Source organism: Schistocerca piceifrons, chromosome 5 (genome assembly GCF_021461385.2).
Source record: "Schistocerca piceifrons isolate TAMUIC-IGC-003096 chromosome 5, iqSchPice1.1, whole genome shotgun sequence".
Lineage (NCBI taxonomy): Eukaryota > Metazoa > Arthropoda > Insecta > Orthoptera > Acrididae > Schistocerca > Schistocerca piceifrons.
The window spans coordinates 157,891,237-157,918,294 of NC_060142.1; the positions used below are offsets into that span (position 1 = coordinate 157,891,237).

A 27,058-nucleotide genomic window follows, 5' to 3' on the forward strand; every position below is an offset into this window, starting at 1 on the left:
TACTCTCCAAAATTCCACAGAATTTTGCAGAAAAATAACACATAATTCAATAAAAAGATAACACCAAATTTGGTAAACATATAACATTGAATTTGACAAAAAAAAAATTGTGGATGTGATAAAAAACACAGAATTTGACAAAAAACATAGAATTTGGCAAAAAATAACATGGATTTTGGAAAAAAGCACTGAGCTTAGCAAAAAGATGACACTGATTTTGGCAAAAAAATTACACTGAATTTGACAAAAAGCAACACAGACTTTGGCAAGAAAAGGACACCAAATCTGGCAAAAAATATAAAGCTTAAATTGGTGAAAAAATGACACCGAACTTGGCAAAAAATAACACAGAGTTTGGCTAAAAGACTGCACCAATTTTGGCAAAAAAACAACTAATATGGCAAAAAACACAGACTCTGTCAAAATATGATGACAAATGTGGCAAAAAAAGCAAGAATTTTGCAAAAGATAACACCAAATTCGTCAAAAAATAACACTGACTTTGGCAAAACAAACACAGAATTTGGCCATAAAATAAAACGATTTTTTCCTGTCCCTACATATAGCAACTCTGCTACAATCACTGCACAGCTTTTTAGAACAGCCACCACAAAACTGTTGCCAAGAACACAGTTGACCACCCAGTGGCACAACATGCAGCTGAACACATGTTCAATTTCAATGACTGCTTCAAACCTGGGCCATCTGGAGTCTTTCCACCACCAAAAACATTTCTGAATTATGCAGATGGGAGTTATGCTTGCAAGACATCCTTCCTTCCATAATCCTCCTGGCCTCAATATAAGTTAACGCACTTCCCCACACCCTCCACCTAACAATTTCCCCTTCCTATATCCTGTCACCCTCTCCCAATCCATGTCATCTTCATGGTGCGCCACGCAGACACTCAAATGTGCTCTCTTGTGGTCATAGCGGGACTAATTATTGATACTGAATTACTGAAAACAGTTGACTGAGGTGGGGAGGGGGTAGGGAAGGATGCAAAGAGTGCATAAAGGGAAAGGGGCAGGTCTTTGGACAAATGACACTGCAGCCACACAACAAGACAAATGGTACGAAGGTGGTTGTGCAGCTGCGAAGTCATCTATCCAAAGACCTGACTCTTTCTCGCTGCCCCCTCTTTGCTTCCTTCTCTACCCCCTCCCCATCTCCATAAGTGTGGGTAGCTGCTTTCAATAATCGAGTATCAATAATCAGTCATGCCAAGACTGCAGGACTGCATATTTGGGTTTCTGTGTGGTTCTTTTTGTACTTTTGCTAGAAAAAGAGCAACGGCTCTAAAACTAGTGTGAATCTAGTTTTCTGTTCCTGTGTTCCATGCATCGGTTTCCATGCATCGGTCTGCTACAGGTCATTATAAATGTAATAGCTACTTTCTAATCTACTACCATTCTTTGGTATAAGGAGCAGTCAAAAGAAAACAGGGAAGATAATCACTGTAACTTTTGACACATGTGTCCCCCTGTGAGGCAAGAAGGTCAATCCCTTCATGGAAAAATGTTTGTGGTTTGACTATGGAACCGTGATTATACACACACGAGCATTTTTTCGTCTGGAGCAAATCAATGGCCACAAATGCCTTCCTTCAGGACTCCAAATTCCTTCAGGACTCCAAAAATTTATAAACTGCATGGGGAGATTTGATGCCAAGGTTATTTTGACTATGCTGCAGAAGTTTTGCTGGGAAGCCCTTACATATTTTCTATACAGTCTTGGTCTCTCGCCATGCAATTTACGTATTTTTGGAGCCCGGAAGAGAGACATTCGTGGCTATTGATTTGCTATGGACAAAGATGTGCACCCCTGGATACTATCCACAGGCAACCAGAAACATTTTTCCATGCAGGCATTGAGTGTCTTGTGTCACAGTGGGATAAATGTGCTAACAGTTATGGTTTACTTTTGAAATGATAAACAGTTTACTTACTGTTTTTCCATCTGTCTTGCTTTCATTTCACTGTCCCTTATATTATACATTTTGATCAAATATTTTCTATGAATGACGGGTGTAAGGCACAATGTAGTGGGCAGGTATTTCACAACTAAGAAAATGAAAACAGATGTGAGGATCTTTCTAATATAAGAAATGAATGTTACATGCATTGAAAGGATGCGACAGTGACATTGTGGTTACTGTTTACATATTTTTACAAGCATAACAGCATACTGTGCTATAAACTCAGTGTCAGAGTGGAAATTTTGAGATATCATGAGAGTTTCAAAGCATAATCTCTAATGTCTTGGTTACTTATGAATCAACATTATGCAAATTATACGTTTAAAAATGATTGCCATGCTTCAGGTATCACTTACCTGAAATATGTCCTTAAGCATATTAACCACACGCAAATTTACTGGCACAACTTGAACTTGCAGATGTGAAGTCTTGTAATTTCTTTCAAAGAAGACAGGAGCTTTCTGTCTTTTATTGAAATATTTCTTTATTGCTGATTTAAACATGGTAAAATTGAGGAAAATAAAACAGAAAGAAAAGCAAACAAAAACATTTTAAGTGCATTGTGCATATGCTTGCATGTGCACATGCATGCTCCTGTTCGCCTGTCCACTCACACATCGACCCACCTCCTGCCCCACATATACATATTTATAAAATTTATAATAATCATAAAGTGATATTTATCAAAAATTCTATGTATTGAATCTAATGTTCATTCACCTAGTACAACAAAGAAAAGAATTTAAAAAAACAGGACTACTGCATTTAGATCTCGGATCATGTGAGACCATTTATTATTTACTTATTTATGGATTGCTCTCTCTACATATGATATGCATGCTAGAAACTACTGGACACCATGTTTCATTAGAATTTTTTTCATCCACAGTAGATTAAGACAATTTTTGTTATTTTATGCCTAATTTTTGCATGGCCTCAAACCCTATTAACTGTTGCCCAGATTTCCATGGAGAGAAAGTTATGTAAAAGAGGAAGAAGGGTAGAGGAGAAGAGATAGATAAGACTGAAGTTGGGTGATTGGGGGAGGGAGATTAGAATGTTAATCCCTTGGCTCATAAAGCGTCCTTCACTAGTTGTGATTGTGATGCTCTCCATTGTCTAGCACTTCAGACACAGATAACATGCTGTATTTCCTATCTCTAGAGGTAGGATACATAATGTAAACATTATCACCGGAATGTTCACCAAGTGGAAAATTCTGGCATTCTTCAGCAACTCAAGATTGAGATTCCCTACACATCATCAAAGTAACATGCTATCTTAACCATGTGCCAGCATTACTGGAGCATAGCTAGAGATGTCAGCTGTATTTCCTTGCACTTTCTCCTCTGTAAACAGGTGTTCTGTCCCACAGTCCTCTTTGTTATAGATCACATTTTTTCTCTCCCTGAAGATTTGAATACTTTTTCCTGGATTGTGTATCTACTAGGTAATCCAAGGAAGCGCATGCTTCTTCATTCGAAGTAATTTTGTATACATTACGATCTCATAAATTAATTTTCTCTTCATTGACTGTGATGCTTTGATTGAGGCACTGCATCACTCTGTGTTAAGCTGTTACAATTCCTTCACAAACAACTCTATTGTTGCTCCTTTTATTGAATCTACAAAGTTAATCCAGATATGGTCGGTGAATCACCATTTTAAAAGGACTTTTGGACATTTCTCGATGTTTGATAGAATACAATACATTGTTTTTCATATACTGCGACTATCCCACAGGCATGTGTTTCGAGCTTTCATGTTAGTGATTAGTTAAACATTTATTCATTAGCTTTACTTATTTTACTTTTTGATTATCAATATTTTGCATACTTCCTTGTCTGGAACTTAATTGGGTACATTTCACAAATCTCTAACAATGCCATTCAGTTGGCACCAGAGATCAATAAAGATCCATTGCATCATTCAAAGGATTTGGGTAGGTCTCATCTTCTGAAGTATGACCATCCATACACTTATACCGAAAGTGATCACAGACATAAAAAAGAGTGATATTTTAAAAGATGCCATGCTAATCTGTAATTTTATGCTGCAATGATGCATACGCTTAAGAATTGTGAGCTTTTGAGATACAACTGATGGAAGTTGTCCTTACAGCCAGATACATTTCAAAGACCGGTTTCTCTCTTTCTCACTAAATAAAACACACAAGAACAAGCTACACATAAAATGTGAAATCTGATAAATTAGAATCGGCAGAGCAGGGAGCTGATGAGATCAAAAAGAGAATGAGGGCTAAAAAATGAGGAGATAATAAACAATAGTAACAGACGTAATGAAGAAGATGTAGCAAAGAAAGAAAAGATACAGATAGTTATCATTTATATATGTAAGAAAGAAAAGGAAAGGGAAAATATAAATGGTAAACTATGGCAATGACGACAAGGGTGTAGGAACTCAAAAATGAAAGCAATAATGATAGTAAAGAACAAATGTTAAGGGTTTGTTGTAACAATGATGGCATGATCATTTGAGATGGAGATCATACTTGGATTGGTCGGACATGGGGCAGGAAATTGGCTGTGGAAGGAATTATACACACTTTCAACCATAATCACCAAGGAAAACTTATATCATGATGGCGTGGATGGGAATTTGAATCTTGAGCCTCCTGGATGGTTGGGGCAACAACTATAAAACTTATGTGTGGCACAAATAGAGCATTAATGGCTGCAAGGAAAACAACAAATTACATTATAATGTAGAATTTTGTAGATGAAAAAGGTAAAGACATTCATGACAGACTTAAGCAATTGAACTGTGAAAAAATTTCTACATCTTTGTTTTAAATTAACTTGGTCTAACACCAGACTCACAATCTGCTTGACTCAAAAAGCTCCCTGTTGATGAATTCTCAAATAAGAATCAAACAACAGACTTCAGATATTCAAATTATTTTGTTTCAACGTACAAATGTCTATCCCACATTGATTTCCACAAAATCTATCAATCTATGGCAACTGAGCTCACAGCACAAATGCAATTTACAATATCAAAGTCTTACAATGAAATACAAATCCAACTCCGAAAATCTGCAGTTATAGTGTGGACCTAATTCACTGAAATATCATTCAACAAAGGAAACATAAGAAAGTTTTAAAAAAGGGGCACTCCATTAGTCAACACTGACCAACATAATGATACAAGTAAGTCTCCATTTCTTGGCAATATCATTGAGACAATATTAATTTTTATGCGAACAATAAAAGCTAAAGGTTGGAATATCAACAATACAAAGGAAAGGTAGATTGCTACTCACCATAAAGATGACATGCCGAGTTGCAGACAGGCACAAAAAAATGACAACGAAAGCTATATGTGGGTCTTTTCATTGTGCCTGTCTGTAACTTAGCACATCACCTTTATGGTGAGTAGCAGTCTATCTTTTCTTTATTTTGTTAATTTTTATAAACATTGTTGTTGCATGATAAGAAGCATGTTCTTTATGGCAGCCAACACATGTGCTCATGAATAGATGGGACTCCGTGAATACCTAACATACAATGGTATCAAGTTATGATAAATATTTGGTGGAGAGCAAACAACCCTTGCAATATGTTTACACAGTTAGTTCAACATTGTATACTGATACATGGAAATAAAACAAAAGTTGTGCCTGAAAGAATATGCATTAATGCTTGCCCGTATGAGAACTGAGTGAAACGTGTAGTAACTTCTTTAGGGAACATAAACTTACATATTTATGTGAATGTAATGACTTCAGCCAATTTTGATGTATATATTGTGCCATAGCAAAATTGTCTCAGATAAACTCTTTTGGGACTGCTATTTTGGATAGTGCAATTTTACTGCAACATATGCACAATTCACAGTCCATTGTTGATGAGGTGTCTCTAGTGATTGTCAAACTCTAACTTAGATTTTTTTATTGTTAAAAGAAATTCCTGTAACTGATATACTGTCTTATCTCTCAACTGTAGCCGATGTTCGTCAATCACAGCTGAACCCATGTAGCAAACACATCAAATTACGAAAGAGTTTTCAGGTTAATTGTTTTTGTTCACATTATATAGGTAATAAATGAACATGCAATGCAGTATGAAGAAGGAATAAAGAAAAGCATCTTTGATTTTTTTAAATCTGTAGTTACTGAAACAAAATTCACTTCTGCACATTAAGAGATATTCACATTTGCTAGTACTAGGAAAAGAAAGAACCCACAGAATAAAAATTATAAAATATATAATAAATTAGAAATCATGGTCTTTCATTTTAGTGGTGATAATATATAAATTTTAGAGTAATCAGAAGAGGAATCCTGCTTCATGAACTTGAATGAAATAAGTAATGAGTACTTTCTATGTTGAGAGCTGAAAAACACTGAATGAATTTATTGGTATGAAAAGATAATGATGCTGATGCTGCTGCTGCTGCTGATGATGGGTATGATGATGATGGTGAGGTGGTGGTGGTGGTGGTGAAGAGGAGCCCTGCTTCATGAACTTGAATGAAATAAATAATGAGTATTATCTCTGTGGAGAGCTGAAAAAACACAATGAATTTATCAGTATGAAAAGAAGATGTGATGATGATGATGATGATGATGATGATGATTGCAGATCCAGGGCACTCAACATCATGGTCATTGGCACCATGATATAATGCATTAAAATCTGCCTCTCCTCCCCAGCCCAACAGTTCATGAAATTTCAGAACTTGTGTAACAGTGGCATCAGTGCCACCAGTGAGGATGGTGGGCAGATCTCCAGCCAAACCGAGAGCTGACATGATGTCAGTATATAACACAAAACACTGCAAAAATACGCTGAACCGAAAGTGGCACACCACAAACTTCACAGAGTGATGGATCCTCCTACTGGAGGATAAAACCATTTGTTAAAGGACTATGCTCTATGTGCAGTCTGATGAGTAGCACTTCCTGCTATCAGTGAGGTTGTCATGAACCCCACCATGCCTGAGTGGTCATCTTGAATTCGTTTTCCATCAACCCCAGCAATTCAGTTTCCCACTGACACATGATTTGTCGGTCAGAAATGAGATGACAGTGTGCAAGAGGATGGCACATGGACATACAACACCATCCCAAAATGCTTCTTTGTCAGCTATTTCGTTTCCTTGCATCCTGATGTGCAGTGCCCAAGTGCCCAGCAAAAGATCACCCCATTGCCACATGGTTGGAGCCACTGTAAGAAGTCATGCATGGACTGAATCAAATGGTCTACTGGACGCATTCGGTGGACTGCTAGTAGTGCACTGAGCAAGTCAGAACAGAAGAGAACTGTGGTGTCACCGCCAGACACCACACTTGCTAGGTGGTAGCCTTTAGATCGGCCGCGGTCCGTAAGTATACGTCGGACCCGCGTGTTGCCACTATCAGTGATTGCAGACCAAGCGCCGCTACACGGCAGGTCTAGAGAGACTTCCTAGCACTCACCCCAGTTGTACAACCGACTTTGCTAGCGATGGTTCACTGACAAAATACGCTCTCATTTGCCGAGACGATAGTTTAGCATAGCCTTCAGCTACGTCATTTGCTACGACCCAGCAAGGCACCATTATCAGTTACTATTGATATTGATTCATGTACCGTCAAGACCGACGTTCTTCATTAATGGATTAAAGTTAAGTATTCCACCAGCTACGTCCATTTTTTTAAATTCTAACTTCCTTGTCCTGTTCCAGACCTCACGCCAGCCTGCGTGAGCTAAAACGCGTGCCTTTCGGCCTCCTCTAGTAACACGGTGTTGGCTCTCCTGCCAACCAAAACATTGGCGATGAGGCAATTCCGCGTTCTTATCGATAATGCCCTGATTTACTTGTGTAATGGCTTCGCCACAATCTCCAGATGTACTGTCCGAATTTTATCGCTTACAGAATCAGCAGACGCAGGCCTTACTGGATGCCCTTGGACAGCTCGTCCAGGGTCAATGGGCAATGCAAAACGATGCGGCAGCCGCCGCTCCACCGCTAACGCAGCCACAACACGCTGTTGCACCAACTTTTCGACCTTTTGATGCTGCACTGGAAAGCTGGACGGAGTGGTCACGCCAATTTGGATTCCATCTCGCCGCCTACAGAATTCATGGTAACGATTCAGCATTAGATGCATATTTCAAAGAATCAGTCAATGTAGTTGCAAAAAGGTATACCTTCTTTCGTACAAAATGTACGGCAGGTCAAACTAATCGGGAGTGGGTTGCAACCTTGCAGGGCCTTACTAGGGATTGTGCTTTTGAGTGTCAATGAGGACTCCCTTATTCAGATACTATGGTACATGATGCAATTGCACAGAACATTTCTGATGTTCGTATAAGGGAACAGATTTTGAAACTAGTCAATCCCTCCCTTCAACAAGTGATGGACATATTGGATCAGCAGGACACACTTGACTTTGCTCAGGAATCATTTGAAACTTCACCAGCCGTGTGTCAGGTTAACCGGCCCGCCGGGCGAGCTGCACGGAGCAGTAAACAGCCCTCACGCCCGGCCGCGCCGCTGCCGCCAGGCTCTCAGCCACGTGTGCCGCGCAGGCAAGTAAATGCAGTGCTAAAATCATGCCCACGGTGTGCTACTAGACATTCGTGTGAGAATTGCCCATCATGCCAGGCTATTTGCTTTTTCTGTAATAAAAAAGGACATGTTCAGAGTGTTTGCCAGGAAAAGCTCAGATCGGAAACTCACATCCATTCCAGGCCCTTTGCTTCGCGCCGAATTCAAACCAAGGATACTCAGGCTCGTGAAACTTCGCCCATGGAAATTCATGTAGTTCATTCCACTCCGCTCAGTGCCATTCTCTCTAACAGTGACTGTGTTCGTCCCACAAATAGTGTGCGTCAACATCGCCGGAAATCTCATCAAGTCGCAAGTGATTATGTACCAGTGTTAGTTCACGTTGCACGAGACAGTCGCTCTTGTCGTCAGCAGAACAATAAACTTTTTGTAGACTTGGACATTAACGGCAAAGTGATACCATTCCAGCTCGATACCGGAGCTGCAGTTTCACTGATCAATCACGACACTTACAAACTGCTGGGCACACCTCCGTTGCGTGCCGCAAATGTTACACTAACTAGCTATTCAGGTCAAAAGATCCCTGTGTTAGGACAGTGCAGCATTCTTGCAACATACAAAGGACAAACAAAACTTGTGTCATTTTACGTCCTTCGTTCTTCTTCTGCAGTGAACTTGTTTGGTTTCGATTCATTTCAGTTGTTTAACTTGTCTATAGTAAATCAGGTACTATCAGTGAACCAGACTGTGCCTTCAGACAGTGTTTCTCGTCTATGTGAAGAATTTGCAGACATTTTTGCACTGGGCCTTGGTTGCACTACGAACTATAAAGCACATTTGGAACTGAAAGTCAACACGAAACCGAAATTTTTCAGAGCACGCAATGTTCCCCACGCACTGCGTGATGAGGTCGCAAAAACATTACACAATTTGGAATCACAAGGTGTAATTGAACGTGTGCAGGCTTCTCTCTGAGCATCACCCTTAGTAATTTTGCCAAAACCTTCCGGAAAATTGAGACTTTGTGTGGACTTCAAGGCAACAGTGAATCCACAACTAGTGATTGCAACTTTTCCTTTACCCCGCCTAGAAGATCTTTTTGACAAACTGTGCCCGGGTAAATATTTTACGAAGTTGGACCTAGCAGATGCGTACTTGCAAATACCGGTGGACGAAGAATCCCAGCACGTTTTGGTGGTTAACATGCATCTTGGTTTGTATCGGTTCAAACGACCGTTATTCGGGTGTGCATCCGCCCCTGCATTGTTTCAGCAATATCTCCAAACTGTTTGTGCATCGGTCCCTACTGCAGCAAACTATCTGGACGATATTGTGATCTCCGGAAAGATGGAAGAAGAACATTTGGCCAATCTCAGAATATTATTTCAGGTCTTGCGACAAAATGGTCTTTGCTTGCGAAAGGACAAATGTGTGTTTTTTGCTCGTGACTTGCCCTACCTGGGACATGTCCTCAATGCCCAAGGCATACATCCTAGTCCCGAGCACCTCCGTGCCATACAAGACTTGCCTTCACCGCAGAATTTGAAGCAGCTACAGAGTGTGCTGGGAAAAATCAACTATTATCATAAATATGTGCCGCAAGCCTCTTCCATTTCAGTTCCGCTTCATCGCTTACGCCGTAACGGTGTTCCGTTTGTCTGGACGACGGAATGCAAACGCGCCTTTCGCCAGTTGAAATCGGCGTTGCTTTCCAACACTTGCCTTACGCCATTCGATCCCCAGAAGCCCCTTTTGTTGATGGTGGATGCATCGGATTTTGGGATCTATGCTGTGCTTGCGCACAAAGATGGATCGCACGATCGCCCTATTGCCTTTGCGTTCAAATTGCTCTCATCTGCGCAAAGAAATTATTCACAGATCGAGAAAGCAGCATTGGCTCTTGTATTTGCTGTTACAAAGTTTCATGATTTCTCGTATGGTTGTCACTTTACCATAATCACAGACCACAAACCTTTGACATCGCTTTCTCATCCGACCAAGCCTGTACCTCCACGTACAGCGCAGAAATTCATTCGCTGGTCTATTTTCCTCTCGCAGTACCACTACGATATCTTGTATCGGTCCACTGCTAAGCACGGAAACGCCGATGCGTTGTCCCGTTTGCCTGTTGCTGAGGATAGAGCATTCGATTCCTCCGAACTTGCTTGCATGTTCATTGATGCGGCAACCGATGAAGTGGTCGAATTGTTTCCGACTGATTTTCGTCAAGTAGCTACTGCCACAGCTGCCGACCCTGTCCTTGCTACCATTATGCATTTTGTTGCTACGCAATGGCCCTTGTCAAAGTCATGGATCGGGGATCCGTTGGTTCGCCGATTTTTTGCTCACAAGGAGAGACTTTTTGTTCGACGTGGTGTTTTGCTGTTGCGTTCTGATAATGATCAGTCCAGGGTCGTGGTTCCACGTTCGTTACAGTCCTCTGTCTTACAGCTTCTCCACCAAGGACATTGGGGTATAGTAAGAATGAAACAACTTGCTCATCAGCACTGTACTTGGTTCGGAATCAATGCCGCAATTACGAATATGTGCTCTTCTTGCATGGCGTGTGCCGAACAACAATCAGCCCCACTGCGGAAATTCTTTGCATGGCCAAAAGCCACTTCCCCTTGGTAACGCTTACACATCGATTTTGCTGGTCCATTCTGGAATGCTCGATGGTTGGTTGTGGTAGATTCATTCAGTAATTTTCCTTTTGTTGTCCAGATGTCTTCCACGACGTCATCTGCCACCATCCAAGCGTTATCTGCTATCTTTTGCATTGAAGGTCTTCCACAGACTATTGTTTCCGACAATGGCCCCCAATTCATGTCCGCAGAATTTCAGTCATTCTGCACGGCCAATGGTATTCAACATGACGTCCGCGCCGTTTTCGCCACAGTCAAACGGTGCCGCTGAACGATTGGTCAGGACTTTCAAGTCACAGATGTTGAAGTTAAAAGAATCGCATTCTCGGGAGGATGCGTTATTGCTCTTTTTGTCCTCATATCGCTCTCCGCCCTGAGATGTTCGCTCGCTGGCTGAGTTGCTCCACGGTCGCCCTCATCGAACCTTGATGTCTTTGCTACATCCGCCGCATCAGGTTCCTGTGCAGCAGCACACACCTGCTTTTGCCCCAGGCGACGTTGTCTACTATCGCCACTATCGAGGTTCACGGCGTTGGCTCGAAGGGCGCATTCTTCGCTGCCTCGGATGCGCTATGTATCTGGTTTTGGGGGCCTCTGGTGAGGTGCGCCGGCATCTCAACCAGCTGCGCCTCTGTCATCGCATGGGATCTGTGGGATCTGCCGCTCGCCGTCTGCTTTCAGCGACGGTGGCGTCCGGTCTGTTACAGATGATGCCTTCCATTTTGCCCCATGCTGCCCCATGGCGACGCGCCGCCGCCGCCTGTTCTCCCGCCGGCGACGTCCGCAGTGGACACGTCGCTGCAACTGCCGGGTGCCTCCCTAGGTCACGCGCTGCCGATCGCTTCACATGACCAGTTGTCCTCCGCAATGGAACTCTTGCCCGCTCCGGACCATCTGTCGTCTTCGCCCGTCGGGTGCCCCAACCCGATGGAGGTCGACCCTTCGGCCCTTCCTGTCTCTCTGCAGGCGCATACACCGCATGTTGGCGTGCACCCTGGGGCAGGTTTTCCGCCGTTTCCTAGCTCCCCGCGGTCCGAATGGCAGGGTGCGGGTGGCACAGCCTTGCCTGTTGTTAGGCTCCCCACCTCGTCGCATACGTCACCATGGGGTCCTCCCCACGGTGGGCGGAAGTCTTATGCCACAACCGTATGCCGATTTGCGGGGGAGGAATGTTGTGTCACTGCCAGACACCACACTTGCTAGGTGGTAGCCTTTAAATCGGCCGCAGTCCATTAGTATACGTCGGATCCGCGTGTTGCCACTATCAGTGATTGCAGACCGAGCGCCGCCACATGGCAGGTCTAGAGAGACTTCCTAGCACTCGCCCCAGTTGTACAACCGACTTTGCTAGCGATGGTTCACTGACAAAAAACGCTCTCATTTGCCGAGACGATAGTTTAGCATAGCCTTCAGGTACGTCATTTGCTACGACCTAGCAAGGCGCCATTATCAGTTACTATTGATATTGATTCATGTACCGTCACGACCGATGTTCTTCATTAATGGATTAAAGTTAAGTATTCCACTAGCTACGTCCATTTTTCTAAATTCTAATTTCCTTGTCCTGTTCTAGACCTCATGCCAGCCTGCGTGAGCTAAAACGCGTGGCTTTCGGTTTCCTCTAGTAACACGGTGTTGGCTCTCCAGCCAACCAAAACAAGAACCTTGTACTGTGATGCCTGTGAATCCACTCCTATGGTTTCATAATGCTATGTAACTCTGCATCATAATTTGTAAATTGTTCTAAACACCCAACCAGGGAAAACAGCTGAATGACCAAAGCCATTGTCTTCTGGGAGCCATCTGTATAAACAACGATAAAGCTGTGGTTCATACATAAATTGAAAGGTTACAGAGTTGTAAAAACATAATCTGGAGTATAACTTTTCTTGTACTGTGTCAAGCTTAAAATCACTTCTGGCCTTTGAAAATGCCAAGGCAGCAATTTGAGCTATCCCTGGCTGTGCATTCGGAGGTCTCATATATCCAGATCCTTGAAACCGTCAGTAGCACATGACCCAAATGGCTTGGTTGCTTGTAGCTGATTGCTGAACAGCTGCTCAAAGTTGGGTTGGACCATTGCATTGAATGCCAATGACTGATGGTATGCGAAGATTTTCAGGCCCTGTTGAGCCAGAAGGAGGTGCCACCAAATACAGAGTGGTAGTTTACCAGCCTCTGCCAGAGATTTTGAAAAGGGCAGGCCCAAAAAGCTGTATTCTATATCCAAATGCCTCGTGGTGGACAGCCTCCAGCATCTTGAGATAGGAAATATGGGCTGATCCATAAGCCACATTGCTGTAATCTAACCGTGGTCTGACAAATGCTTTATAATACTGCAGGAGGTGGTACTGCCAGTCCTCCACACTTTTCCATTAAGGCATTTCAAAATATTCAACAATTTGAAGCTCTTTGGTCACAGGTTTTTCAGGTGTGGGACAATGGTTAATTCTGATTCAATAGTACATCCAAAAAGGGCACACTGTCCTTAAAATGTAAAATATTGCCCCCATTGTGAGCTCTGGTTGGTTAAAACTTCGGCAAGCATGGTTAAAATTGGCGCACATACTTGTCGCTTCCTGGTGGCCAGCTGTAGCTGTCTGATTGTTGTCGTAACATTGGAGAAAGATTAGAAGATTGCAGAGTCATCTACAAACATGGAGCTCCTGACTACGGAGGAGACACCACTGATAGAGACTGCTAACAACATGATACAGAGTACACTGTCTTGGGGGACCCCATTCTCCTGAACATAGCAAACAGACAAGGCATCACCAATGCGATGTAAGAAGCACTGTTCCTGGAGGGAGGTTTGGATAAGAAATGGCAGACATCTACACAGTCCTGAGTATGAAAAGAGAAAGTCGCCTCTAACCACTGTAATGTAACAACCTTGGGTTACATGTAGGAGTGCACAATACATAGTTTTTAGTGTCTTACTTGATACATTGTATTGAGCATTGCGTTATATTATGACTATATTTCACATTTATTATTTATTACCTAACATTATTTGGAACAATTGAAGATTATATGGGTACTAATGTTAAATACACCAAGCTGTTCGCAAAAATGTCAGATTTAAAAGAGTAATAACTCAATTTGAACACAGTTATCTTTTGTGTGAAGTTATGAGCTAGGAATTTTCTGAAACTATACTTGGTGTTCCCCCCCCCCCCCCTCCCCCCCAACACTTTTTAGTAAAGTATACCATAATGTACAAAGTAACCTGTCACATGAAAAAAAATGTGACTTTAAAGTTAGAGCATATATAAATGTGAGTAATCAAAGTTATCAAGTTATTTTGTAGAAATTTACATTTTTTTGAAGTAACTTTTTAAAAATCATATTTACCAAAATTTAACATTGGAAGACTATGAATTTTACGAAACTATTGATGGAAAATTGTTCTTGTTTTCTGCTGAGTGTACTATCACACAAAATACAATTTTGTATAAGGTGTTATCCAGTGTAAATATTACAAAACATTAATTATAACAACACTGTAAGTATCATGTATTGTCAAGGTAATAAATACGTGACAGCAGCTGCAACCATGAGGATGGCAAAGGGCAGTACTGTTTAGGGATAGAAGAGTTCCATGGACCACGGCCATACAACTCGAAAGAATTCTCAGCAGCTGAAATATCCGGTTGTGAAAGCCTTCATTGTATGAGCAGTACTGTTTGGTTGTGAGTGCATTCAAGTCAGTTGTCAGTCAGTGCAGTTCTGCTCAGTTGTCAGTTGGAATGAATAACTGAAGAAAATTTATCAATAGCTGTGTTGAGTCTTTTCATTTCAAAAAGTTACCCAGTGAGAATTGCAAAAGAATTCAGTATTATCCAAAATAGTAATGAAGATGGGATATCAGCAGCAATAAATAAATAATAATATGAACCACAATGAACATCACCCTTAAACTGTTCAAGTTAAGTACTGTTTTCTGCTCTAGAACTTCTGCAATTAGCAATATTCTTCAATTAGTTAGGAAAATGCAGTCTCTATTTAGAACTGTGCAATATGTTTTTACAATTTATTTGACAGCATTATTTTAGAGATTATTTCAAAATATAATAGTAAACTGTTGAGATATGAAATTACTTGGCAAGGTGAACTGGTGACCCAGTTGCAGTGGGAACTACATACATCCACATTCCACTTCAGAGTACACCATGATGTTACCTCACAGTTTGAGGATGCAATGTGATCACGCAACAGGATTTCAGAATCTACCCTTTGTGGGTAGCCATGAAAAGTTGGTTGTCAATGTCATTAATTTTATTTATACTGAGAATGAGAAAGGTGAGACATTGCCGGGACAGAAAAGGCAAATGAAGGTGCAAGCAAATATTGACACACAAAAGTTAGATAAGTCAATGGTATGCAGATTACAGATGAAGGCAGAGAATGCTGAGTTTTGGAGTATTGTGAACAAAAACTTCACAGCTTTTGTCGTACAGAACTGGACTTCCATACTAGCACAGAAACTCCGAGGGGGGGGGGGGGGGGGGGGAAGGTTATTATTATTTGTACGATTTCAGACCAATTGCTCAGGAATTAGGTTTGCATGGTACAGCACCAATAGGAAAAAAAAAAAAAAAACATTTTCTTGCAAAATTTTGTCAGTGGAAGAAAGATGAGTAGGTTGGTCCTCCTTAATTAATACCATAAGTTTGACATTTCTCTCTCAATTTTTTTTAAAAGTTTTTGTCCATTTTTGTATTGTAGTCTGAATTTTCCTATTATAGACATGGAGGGAAAGTGATCAAGTAACAAAACTAAGCATTCACAACAATTAAATGTTGCCTGGCACTTTGTTTGACAATAATCTTCACACACTGTCACGTCATCTACATCTGCAATTCACACTTAATAAGTGCCTGGCAGTATTTTGCAACATTTACTCTCAGGGTAATGTGTATGAGTCAGTGGTTTGTCTAATACGCCAGAAGTCACATTAATTACACTTCTTCACTTTTTCATAAAAAGAAATCTAATATACACTGAGGTGACAAAAGTCATGGGACAGCAATATGCACATATACAGATGGCGATATTATCGAGTACACACAGAGAAGGGCAGTGCATTGGTGGAGCTGTCATTTGTACTCAGGTGATCCATGTTAACAGGTTTCTGATGTGATTATGGCCGCATGATGCGAATTAACAAACTTTGAACATGGAATGGTAGTTGGTATTAGGCACATGGGACATTCCATTTTGGAAATCGTTACAGAATTCAGTATTTCAAGATCCACAGTGTTGAGAGTGTGCCAAGAACACCAAATTTCAGGCATTACCTCTCACCGCATACAACGCAGTGGCTGACGGCCTGCACTTAATGACCAAGAGCAGTAGCATTTGAGTAATGTTGTCTGTACTAAGCAAGCAACACTGTGTGAAATAACTGCTGACATCGATGTGGAACCTACAACAAAAATATTCATTAGGACAGTGCACCAAAGTTTTGCGTTAATGGGTTATGGCAGCAGATGACCGACATGAGTGTCTTTGCTCATAGCACATCACCTGCCACACCTCTTCTCGGTCGTGACTATATTGGTTGGACCCTAGACAAATGGAAAACCATGACCTGGTCATGTGGGTCCTGATTTTAGTTAGTAAGAGTTGATGGTACGGTTTGAATGTGGCGCAGACCCCATGAACCACAGACCGAAGTTGTTAACAACTGCAAGCTGATGGTGGCTCCATAATGGTGAGGGCTATGTTTATGTGGAATGGACTGGATCCTCTGGTCCAACTGGACCGATCACTGACTAGAAAACGTTATGTTCAATTATCTGGGAGACTATTTGCAGTCATTCATGGACTTTATATTCCTAAACAATCATGGAATTTTTATGGATGACAATGCGCCATGTCACCAGGCCACAAGTGTTTGAAATTGGTCTGATGAACATTCTGGACAGTGCAAGCAAATGATTTGGGCACCCAGACTGCCCAACATGAATCCCATCGAACATTTATTGGAGGTAACCGAGATGTTGTTTCCTGCACAAAATGCCGCACTGACAACACTTTTGCAATTATGGATGGCTACTATAGAGGCAATGGCACAAATTTATGCAGTGGACTTACGACGACTTGTTGAGTCAATGCCACATTGAGTTCCTGCACTGCGCCAGGCAAGAGGTGGTCTGACATTATATTAGGAGTCCCATGACTTTTTTCTTCTGTAAGTATGTTATACCATCCACTCATAATGACTTGTTTATTCTGGCACTCTTTAAAATCAAATCCCATACAGTTTAGGTTTAGAACTGTACTATTCTATGTAATGCTGCTCACCCAGAATTACTGATTCTGTGTTTGAACCATAATCAAGGTATTTGAGTATGTTACCTTTCTTTTAAAATTATTCACTGGTCGGCACTAGTTTAGTCGCATGCCTAGGGAGCTTGATTGTTGTTGTAAGGTTCCAACAACCATCCAGCATAGCATTAACCTTATGCTGTTTGAAATCTTTGGAACATTGTTGACTGTTGGGTGTCCTTCTACCCATGTTTAAAAAGGAAGAAGGAAAACAAAATTCCTGTTAAGTAGGTCAAGTTAGAGCAATTGTTTGGTTAAGTTAATTTCTGCCTTCCTCATAAATACTAGTTGCGCAGAAAAGGGAGCAGTTCATGTTGTATTCTTTGTAGGATCAATGTGACTGACTTGACTGAAGTTACTTTTGGCAAAATAATGCATACAGAACATGATTAATTTATTACAGACACAAGTTAAATGAGATAATCTTTTGATGCCTCTTGACTTGCTAGACTAGTTGGCTCAGAATACTATGCAAATATAACCCAAATTGTTCTAGAGGGAACACTGCTCTGAACATTGTTTGATAGTATGTTTAGTTATCTCTTGCAGCCTGAGTAATAATATTTTGCCTTTGTATTTCTTCACTGTGTGGGGACCACGTATTTTTACTTGATCCCATTGGTGGAGCATGCTAAATGGAAGTATAACTTGCTAACAGTTCTGCCAAAGATAACTTATTTTGATGTACATTGCCTGCTTCAGTGGGAATTTCAATTTCAGATATTGTGTGCATACCACTTTTGGGGGGATGTTAAAGTACATTAAGATATAAGTAAACTGACTTAGTGCTCTGTGCAACAAAGAAAATTCAAGTTACATTTTCTGATACATTGTGAAGCATTTATTAATGTGGAAGAGAGATTGTTTTCTTGCAGGAATTATTTTGAATAATCCTTGTAATTTGTTAAAGCCACTATGTTACTATCACTGTGGTCCAGTTTACAAATTGAGCCTCTGGGGGTTTCTTGGAACTGAGATTAATTTTGTTAACTGTATACTTGCTTCTGTTCAGTGTAGTGTCTTTGGATTTTGACCTTAACTGTTTTCTTATGTTCATATTGGTTGCCCTCCACTGGCACTTTTCAGTTACAAATTGTGTGGTTGTTTGAATAAATTAACTACAGTTTATTAAACTGAATATTTATTGTTATTGCGATCTAGCATCTTGCCATTCCCAACACAATGCACCTCCTATCACCACACGAGGCTGGTGGACCTCCTTCCAGACTATCCACCACAGAAGAAGTTAAAGTGTCATTGAAAATCACACCTAGGACCTCACCATTACTAACCAGAAATGCTAACCACTAGACCATATGGTAAATTTGCTTTTATTGCTGTGACATTAGCTTTTACTGTTGAGCCATTAGAAGACTAGAAATGCTGTGTACCACAGCAAAAGTGTGTGATGACTACTGGAGGACAGACAGTGGGTGAAATGTGGAGACTGAAAAATGTAATAAAATAAGTTGGTATAGATTTGAACAAAGAGTCAGCATTCTCATCTGTGACTGAAACAGCTGGCAGCAAATCAACAGACACAGCTGTGTAAAATAGCAACATCAGTGGGGAAGATATTTTTACAAATACTGCCAGCAAAGTACTGTGAGCAGCGAAGGTGAGCCATATTATACATACTGTTTCTGTTCTTCTTCTAAATGGAAACTTCATTCAAAGGTGTGTGCAGACCTATAGCGTGTAATAGTACTCCACATGTAAGGGAAGTGGAATGTATTCTACTGCTTTCTCTGCTTCTTGGTGTAATCACATAGTACTGTCATCTGGTCGCTTTGCCGATTAATACATGAACAATAATAGTAAAAACAACAAAAATAATAATTATATTACATAATTATTAGAAAGTATGACATTTAAACAAATTTTTCTATTAACTATCCCACATCTTTTATATCTGGTAAGAACTGATTTTTTTCCTTCTTGTGTTTATACCACAGAATGTAAATTTCTTTATTACTGGGAACAAGTTCATGCCACATAAAGCCCATTAGATTAATTTAGAAGAAATAAGTATACTGTATTTTACAGACTATAAGACGCTATGGACTCGAAGATGCACCGTATTTCTACGATTTTTTAAAAATAATTTTACTATTTTTATTATTAGATGGGGAATCCAGATTATAAAAGACTTCTTTGTTTATAAAATCAAACTGATCTTTAAAATCCCTGAAAAAATGTAATCTGAACTACTTTCTTCTTCTTCTTCTTCCTCCTCCTCCTCCTCTTCTTCATCATCATCGTTGTTCTCTTCATCTATAACATGGTCTTCACTGTCATTGAGAATGTTACTTATGCCACACTTTCTGAACGATTTAACAAAAATGCTTTTTCTCATTCTAGACCACGACTGTTTTATCCACTGACACACTTGTTTGGTTCTAGGTTATTTTAAAGCTCCCTTGAGTATGAATTCATGCTGGGTTTCATCCATCACCCATATGTTCCATTCCACTCTCATATACACTTTAAACGGCTTATTTATCAAGACATCAAGAGGCTGTAATTGTGAAGTCAGTTCTCCTGGAATAACAGCAAGCTCTGTATTTCCCTGTCTCACAGAATTTTTCAAATGACTACTAAACTGATCAAGCACAAGAAGAGAACTCTTCTTCAATAAAGCACCTTTCCTACTCTTCCACACTCTGTTAATCCACAATTTCATACCAGCCTCGTCCATCCAACCCTTGTCACGTACTTGACCATCAATCCCTGGCAATATTTCAGAAAGTTTTGGCATTGTTTTGCTCTTGAAAATTGTTGTGTCATCTAATGTGGGAGTCAGCACAGACACAAACAAGGAAGAAGAAAAATTGCTACGCCCACTGGCATGAATCCAAGTAGATCTGTACATAACACTTGAAGATAAATTGGACACTTTTTTTTCTAAAAATAAAAGAAACTTAACTTTCTGTGCCTCCTACATGCAAGTACTTTACTCACTATTTCTACTCAGAGAACACTGGCTAAGCAAAGTCTTCCTACTCAGTACTGATGCTCTCAAAGTCTGAAACCAAATTGGGGCCAACCAGCAATGGGTGGCTGGTTAAATCAGTGTTGACAGAGGGTGCTGAACTCTGTCTTCCTGGAGTTGTGGTACTACCCACTCTTTCCACTGGCACACATCTCAATGCCTTCTTGATGCTGTTTCGCATAGCTGCACTGTTCGGTGTGCAGTTGATGCTTTAGGACTGCACAAAAATGATCATTGGATTACATTTAGTACTGTCAGCACAACATGAACTGACAACAATGCAGTGCATTTTTTCATGTCCACTTGTGTTTATAGTTGACTTTTAGCACCTTTCATGGCAACAATTCTGTTACTCAGCACATCAAATGTCAGAGAAGTATCGTCCATATTCGCTATTTGGCTTAGTTCCATAACAGTTTTCTTTTGATGCTGAATAATAAAGCAATACAGAAAAAAAATTCTCTCTTCATAATCTTGTGGCATTTTCTGAGATATTTTGGTTTTGGTTCACATGCTAAGGCCAAGACGCTTCATAAAGGTGTGTTAAGTTCCAACTGTAGCACTAGCTTACAAGCATGAATTTGAATCATTTTTGTATTAATTTCCGCACCATTTTGACAGTGTCCGTGAATCCATTTCAGTAGGTCACCACCTAGTTATGGCCATCTTGCATTCAGTCCTCTATTTGCACATTTAGTCTTCCTCATTTTTTTCAGTTCTTCTTTACTAGCCCACCAATTGTGAATGATTTTTTCTGTTGGTGGAGGGCCAAAATGTTGCTCAGCTGCTGTTTACGTGCTCTTCCACATATGCTATTACTTTCAATTTATAGCCTGCATCATTTGAATACCTTTAATTTTTTTCCATTGCAAAACTAGCTACTAACAAAAATATTGCATTGTTACCAATAACACAAATCACTTTCAATTCAAGTTCACTGACACTGTACTCTACAATAACGCACCATAGGCTACATAGTGTTCTGGTTTTGTGATGGCAGGTTGGGAGGGAAACAGTGTTACAGAGCTTGTGAATCCTCACAACTCATGTTTTTCTCATCAGTGCACTGCTGTTGCCAGTTGAATCCAACATTGGCAGAGAGAGAGAGAGAGAGAGAGAGAGAGAGAGAGAGAGAGAGAGCATTGAATATATGGCCGTTTTTAAGAATGGTGGGAGTTTTAAATCAAACATTGGAAATTTTTACATTATTTCAAGTATAAGGCACAAATGAATTCTGGAAACAATTTTTGCAATAAAAAAAAGTGTGTCTTATAGGCCATAAAATACGGTATTACTAATTCAGTGAGATACGTTACACATTTATTAGAAAATTAACATTGTTCACAACAAGAGGAATGTGATGATGAAAAGGATACTTCTTAATTTCCTTTGCCACAGATTCCGGCAAGCTTGCAAGAGACTGATGATGGCCAATTGGAAGAATCAACAGGTGATCAGCAACAAGACCTCCTTTGGCCAATGCCAGATAAGCCTGAAAAGAATTAACATCAACACACTGCACTAAACTCTATTAAAACTAACTGTGTACAAACAATAACTATGGTTAGGGCTTGATTACCTCTGTGCCAATACTAATCACAAGATGTTTCTCAACTTCTGGACTGGCTAAGCAAAACCAGCAAGTACCTGTAATAACATGAGTGTGTAATCATAGAATTTATTTGTCATAGTTTCACAAACTACTGCCCTAAACTACCACCACAATTAACAACATACCTTGATCAAAGACAGGAGGTTGTTTTCGTTCTGGTCCCCCATCACTACCTCTTGACTTTCTCTTGCGGCTGCCATGATCTTCTGGCGCATCCATGTCGAAAAAGTACTGGTTTGACTTCTCCTGTGAGACAAAATCCAAATATTAAATTATGAAAAATAATTATAAATGTCATGTATAAATGCAGCTCCCTTTCTTTCCTGCTCAGTATTTCAGATATGTACAAACATACAGACAATTTGCTTTCCACAGGGGCATACCCTTAGCAAGATTCCAATGCAACTCTACTGAATCTTTGAATTCTGATTAGTGATAACTGCAGTAATGGCATGTAATACCACTTTGTTGCTACTACCACTTCAAGAAGCACTGGGACTGCCAGTTTGAAAGTAGGAACTTCACTGGACATGAAAATTGCAGAAAAGACAAAACTCCTCCTCTAATTAAAATTAAGAAGCAATTTTCTATCACCATGGCAGACAATACTTGGTGTGACACTGTTGCAACTCTGGATTTTAAATGACAGATAGTAACTTAAATCAGACTATAAACTGACACAGTTTGTATTACTGCAGAATGCCAGACTATTCAGCAATTAGTCTGTAAAAGTCATCAATACAACTGGGTCGGGTCTGTTAATAGGTTAATTAGTTACTCGCCTACTGTTAACACACCATGAGTATCACTATGTTGAAAGTGGTGTCAATAAGTTCCAGATTCAAAATCTCTCCAGACATTCCATGTCCACCAACTCACATCATCAGTGAATGATATTCTGTTTTTAGAACAACACACATATTCTTATATATTATAATACTTATTGATGAATTCTTCTGTGAAGCTGGAGAAGTTGCCACAAAATTATAGTAACTTGGCCCTTCTGTGCGTGGGTGGTCAAAGATTTTTATACTTAACTTAATTTTTCCTTTATGTGTCACTTCTTTCTACTCCATGCTAAAGCTGAGTAGTAAATACTACAATTCACCTACATTATATTTAAACATAAACAATTAGAACTGCATTTTATTAATGTCTATTGTTTGAAGGAACACTTCATACTATTCATTACATATAATGTAAATAGATAGATAAAAAATATACTCACCAAGCAGCATCAGAAGAACACACACACACACACACACAGGAAAAGGTTAAACTTATGCAAGCTTTTGGAGCCAGTGGCTCCTTTTTCCAGGAGAAGAAGTCAAGGAGAAGGAAGAGGGGATAAGGAAGAGGACTGGAGAGGCTTAGAAAAAGTGGTACAGTTCAGAAAAGTCACCCAGAACCCCAAGTCGGGGGAGACTTACCAGACAGATGAGAAGGAAAGACTGATTGTTGGGGAGTCCATCAGACGAGATTTGAAAACTATAGAGCTTAAAAGAAGACAATGGTAATATGCAGGCCAGAGATTACTACAAAATATTGTGCATGAGTTAATAAGAGTGAACAGCTAAGTGCATTGTATTTAACAGAATTGGGAGGGCAATGGCAAAAAATAGGCAGGTCAGAAAATTTATAAAATAAGAGTGAAGAAATGAGTAGCTACTGTGAAGAAATGCTGAGATGTGAGGAATTAACATAAATTAAGGCCAGGTATGTGGCAAAAACCATGGACACACTGTAGCACTAGTTCCCACATGTGGAGTTCTGAGAAACTGGTGTCTGGGGGAAGAATCCAGATATTGCATGTGGTAAAATAGGCACCAAGGTCACGACTGTTATGTTGCAGAGTATTCTCTGCAACAGGATATTGTCTGTTTTCGATCTACACCCTCTGAATATGACTATTCACCTGACTGATAACTGTGTGGTAGTCATCCCGATGTAAAAGGCCGAACAGTGTTTGCATAACAGCTGGTATATGATATGTGTTGTTTCACAGGTGGCTCTCCCTTTGATAGTACATGTTTTGCCACTTGCAGGGCTGGTAGGAGGGTGCATAGGGCAAGTCTTGCAGTGGGGTTAGTCACATGGGTAGAAGCCATGGTGTGGGGAGATGGGTGCAGAAGGAGCATAGGGTCTGACAAGAATATTGCAGAGATTGGGAGGGTGATGAAAAGCTATTCTAGGTATGGTGGGCAAAACCTCAGATAGAATGGATCTCGTTTCAGGGCATGATTTTAGTAAGTCGGACTTTTACATCGGCGTGACTTCCATCTAGCTACAGTCTGGATGAATGGGCATAGGCAGAGGGTGTGTCTTCGCCATCCCGCCCTCCCAAGTCTGTTACATGCAATGCACATACCTTCTCACTCTTATTAACTCATGTACAATGTTTTAGCAGTAATCTCTGTCTTGCCTATTACCCTGTCTTCCACCTTCAAATTCTTCAGTTTTCAAATCTCATCCGGCGTAGTCCCCGACAATCAGTCTTTCCTTCTCATCCCATCCGTTAAGTCTCCCCTGACGTGCAGTTCAGGGTGACTTCCAAACCATACACCTTTTCCTAAACCTCTACAGTCCTTTTCCTTCACCCCTCTTCCTTCCCCTTCAACTCTTCTGTCGGAAGAAGGAGCCACTGGCTCTGAAAGCTTGCATAGTTTAAACCTTTTTCTGTGTGTGGTGTTCTGCTGATGCCACTTGGTGAGTAAATTTTTTGTCTCTTGTAACACCCCAAGGACAGAAAACCCCAATTAACAAACTTTGTGGAAACTTAAAGTAGGGAATTGAGTCATCTTGACAGTGATGGCAACTATTGACGATAAAATCTACACTGTTAATATTTTGATTAACACCTATATCATTCAAATACTGAAAATAGCATACAAAAAGGGAAGATAAAAGGAAAGGATTATCATAGATTCTTTATCAAACACATAGAATAAATTCAAAATCATATGAACGAACGTTAAATCCAAGGAAGTAATTCACTCGAGATAAATTTACCATGGAAGAGAGTTGTAGCCGCATCGAAAAGGAAATTCAATGCGACTACAATGCAACTCGGATATGGAAATGTTTAGTTAGTTAGTTGCTCTCGAGTCACTCTAGAGTACTTTTGCAATAGTTGTCTGGACGAGCCAAACGCCATTAGATTGTTTCAGTTTTGGAAGTTTGATAATTCGTGAGGTAGAGACTAAAGTATTGCTCAGTCATTCGACTGATGAAACTTAATCTTTACTGTTCTCAATGCGACGGTATAGTAAGACGAAAACTGAGTGATATTGGTTTATCGGACTCAGCCTTCGTACTGATGAACAGTTACAAACCTTGAGAGAGCAATGGATCAACACAGAAAAACAATTCATAGTCGTGAATAGGACACAATAAAATGAAGAAACGAAGAAAGACTTGTACGCCTATTAGTCAAAACTTGTCATCAGCGTCACAATTACTGAACTGAATAGAAGTTAATCTTGAATGATATATCGGTGTGCGTGTGTTGTAGGGACAAACAATTAAGTACAGAAAGAACAATAAAATCTGAGTCAAAAGACAAATCTTACGTGTCGCCTAACTCATTATATGGACAATACAACGTGTATTAATGCAAGTTGATTGACTCTTTAAACACTTTAATTGAGTAAGTGAGTATATGACTAATGGACAGTTAAAAGTGATTAGTTTAAACAAGTATCACGGTGTATTAAAAATCCATTTACTCCAACATAAGTTGTCTCTGGAGTTACATCGGTCCATTGTTAATAACTTGACATAGCAACAGAATAGTAGACAGCAAAATTTCATCCTCGCTAAGTATGATGTGAAAAACGATCATAATGATGAAATCAAGAATCACGATTTTATTTCATCGCAGAACTGACCGAGCATAAAAATAAAAATAAACGATTGCAGTTTACCAGTTCGCACAAGCTGAGAAGATTATTGTGGGCACATAACAGAATATTTCTAAACCACATGAGGAGTTGTGTTCTTACGAGAGTTACGGGTGCTGTTCCACGTCATACCGACGGAGACGAACATCGTTACGAGTCGGGTCTCCTCCCGGCGAGTGAAGAAGGAGGGAAGGGATGTCACACTCTCCAATTACATTCTATTGTCAGAAATTGACTATCTTCATTGTTACATTCATTACATATGGAACTTTTTTGTAAATGATGGTCACCATGTGACCATCATTGGTTGCAATGCAATCTTTGGCATCACTCACACACTTGCCCTAACTTTATGGAAAAAAAAAAACAAAACACCACTTGTTATGGCCTCCATTTTGATAAGAATGTTGTATTTCACCTGCTAGATAGTTACTGGCAGCAGACACACACACATTCTCTCCCACACGCCGCCCTCCATTTTCCAGAAATAGATCACATGCTGATAAATAAGGCAATAATAGCAACAATATGATGAATGATCTCTCTTCTGATAGAGATCTGCATTTCCTATCCATCACCTTCAAACAAGCCTTTGACAGCATAAACCAGCAAGAACTATACAGAGTACTGGAAGAAGTTGGTATAATGCTAAACTAATAAGACTAACCAGAATGACAATGACAGAGACAAGAGCAAAAGTAAAGGTCCTTAGCAGAGCACGTGAAAGCTTTGATTTTAATAAAGGCATGAAGCAAGGTGATAGTCTATCCACTGTCCTATTCAATATAGCCCTGAATATTTTAGTAAATAAAATCAACAAAAGAGGGAACATATTTATGAAAACTAGCCAGATATGTGCATACACTGATGACATTGCTATGGTTCAAATGGCTGTGAGCACTATGGGACTTAACTTCTGAGGTCATCAGTCCCCTAGAACTTACAACTACTTAAACCTAACTAACCTAAGGACATCACACACATCCATGCCCGAGGCAGGATTCGAACCTGCGACCGTAGCGGTCGCGCGGTTACAGACTGTAGCGCCTAGAACCGCTCGGCCACCCCGGCCAGCTGACACTG

General features: G+C 40.2%; 1 protein-coding gene across 1 annotated transcript in view; it reads right to left on the reverse strand.

Annotated features, from left to right (window-relative positions):
- Positions 1-27,058, reverse strand: part of LOC124798295 (CWF19-like protein 1) — a 158,743-nt gene that overhangs the window by 15,532 nt on the left and 116,153 nt on the right. The window contains exons 7-10 of the mRNA XM_047261624.1: positions 22,202-22,322; positions 22,044-22,111; positions 21,841-21,956; positions 2,335-2,479 (exon numbers count right to left, since the gene is read on the reverse strand). Of these exons, the coding sequence (XP_047117580.1) occupies positions 2,335-2,479; positions 21,841-21,956; positions 22,044-22,111; positions 22,202-22,322 (450 nt within the window). The remainder of the gene's footprint in view (positions 1-2,334; positions 2,480-21,840; positions 21,957-22,043; positions 22,112-22,201; positions 22,323-27,058) is intronic.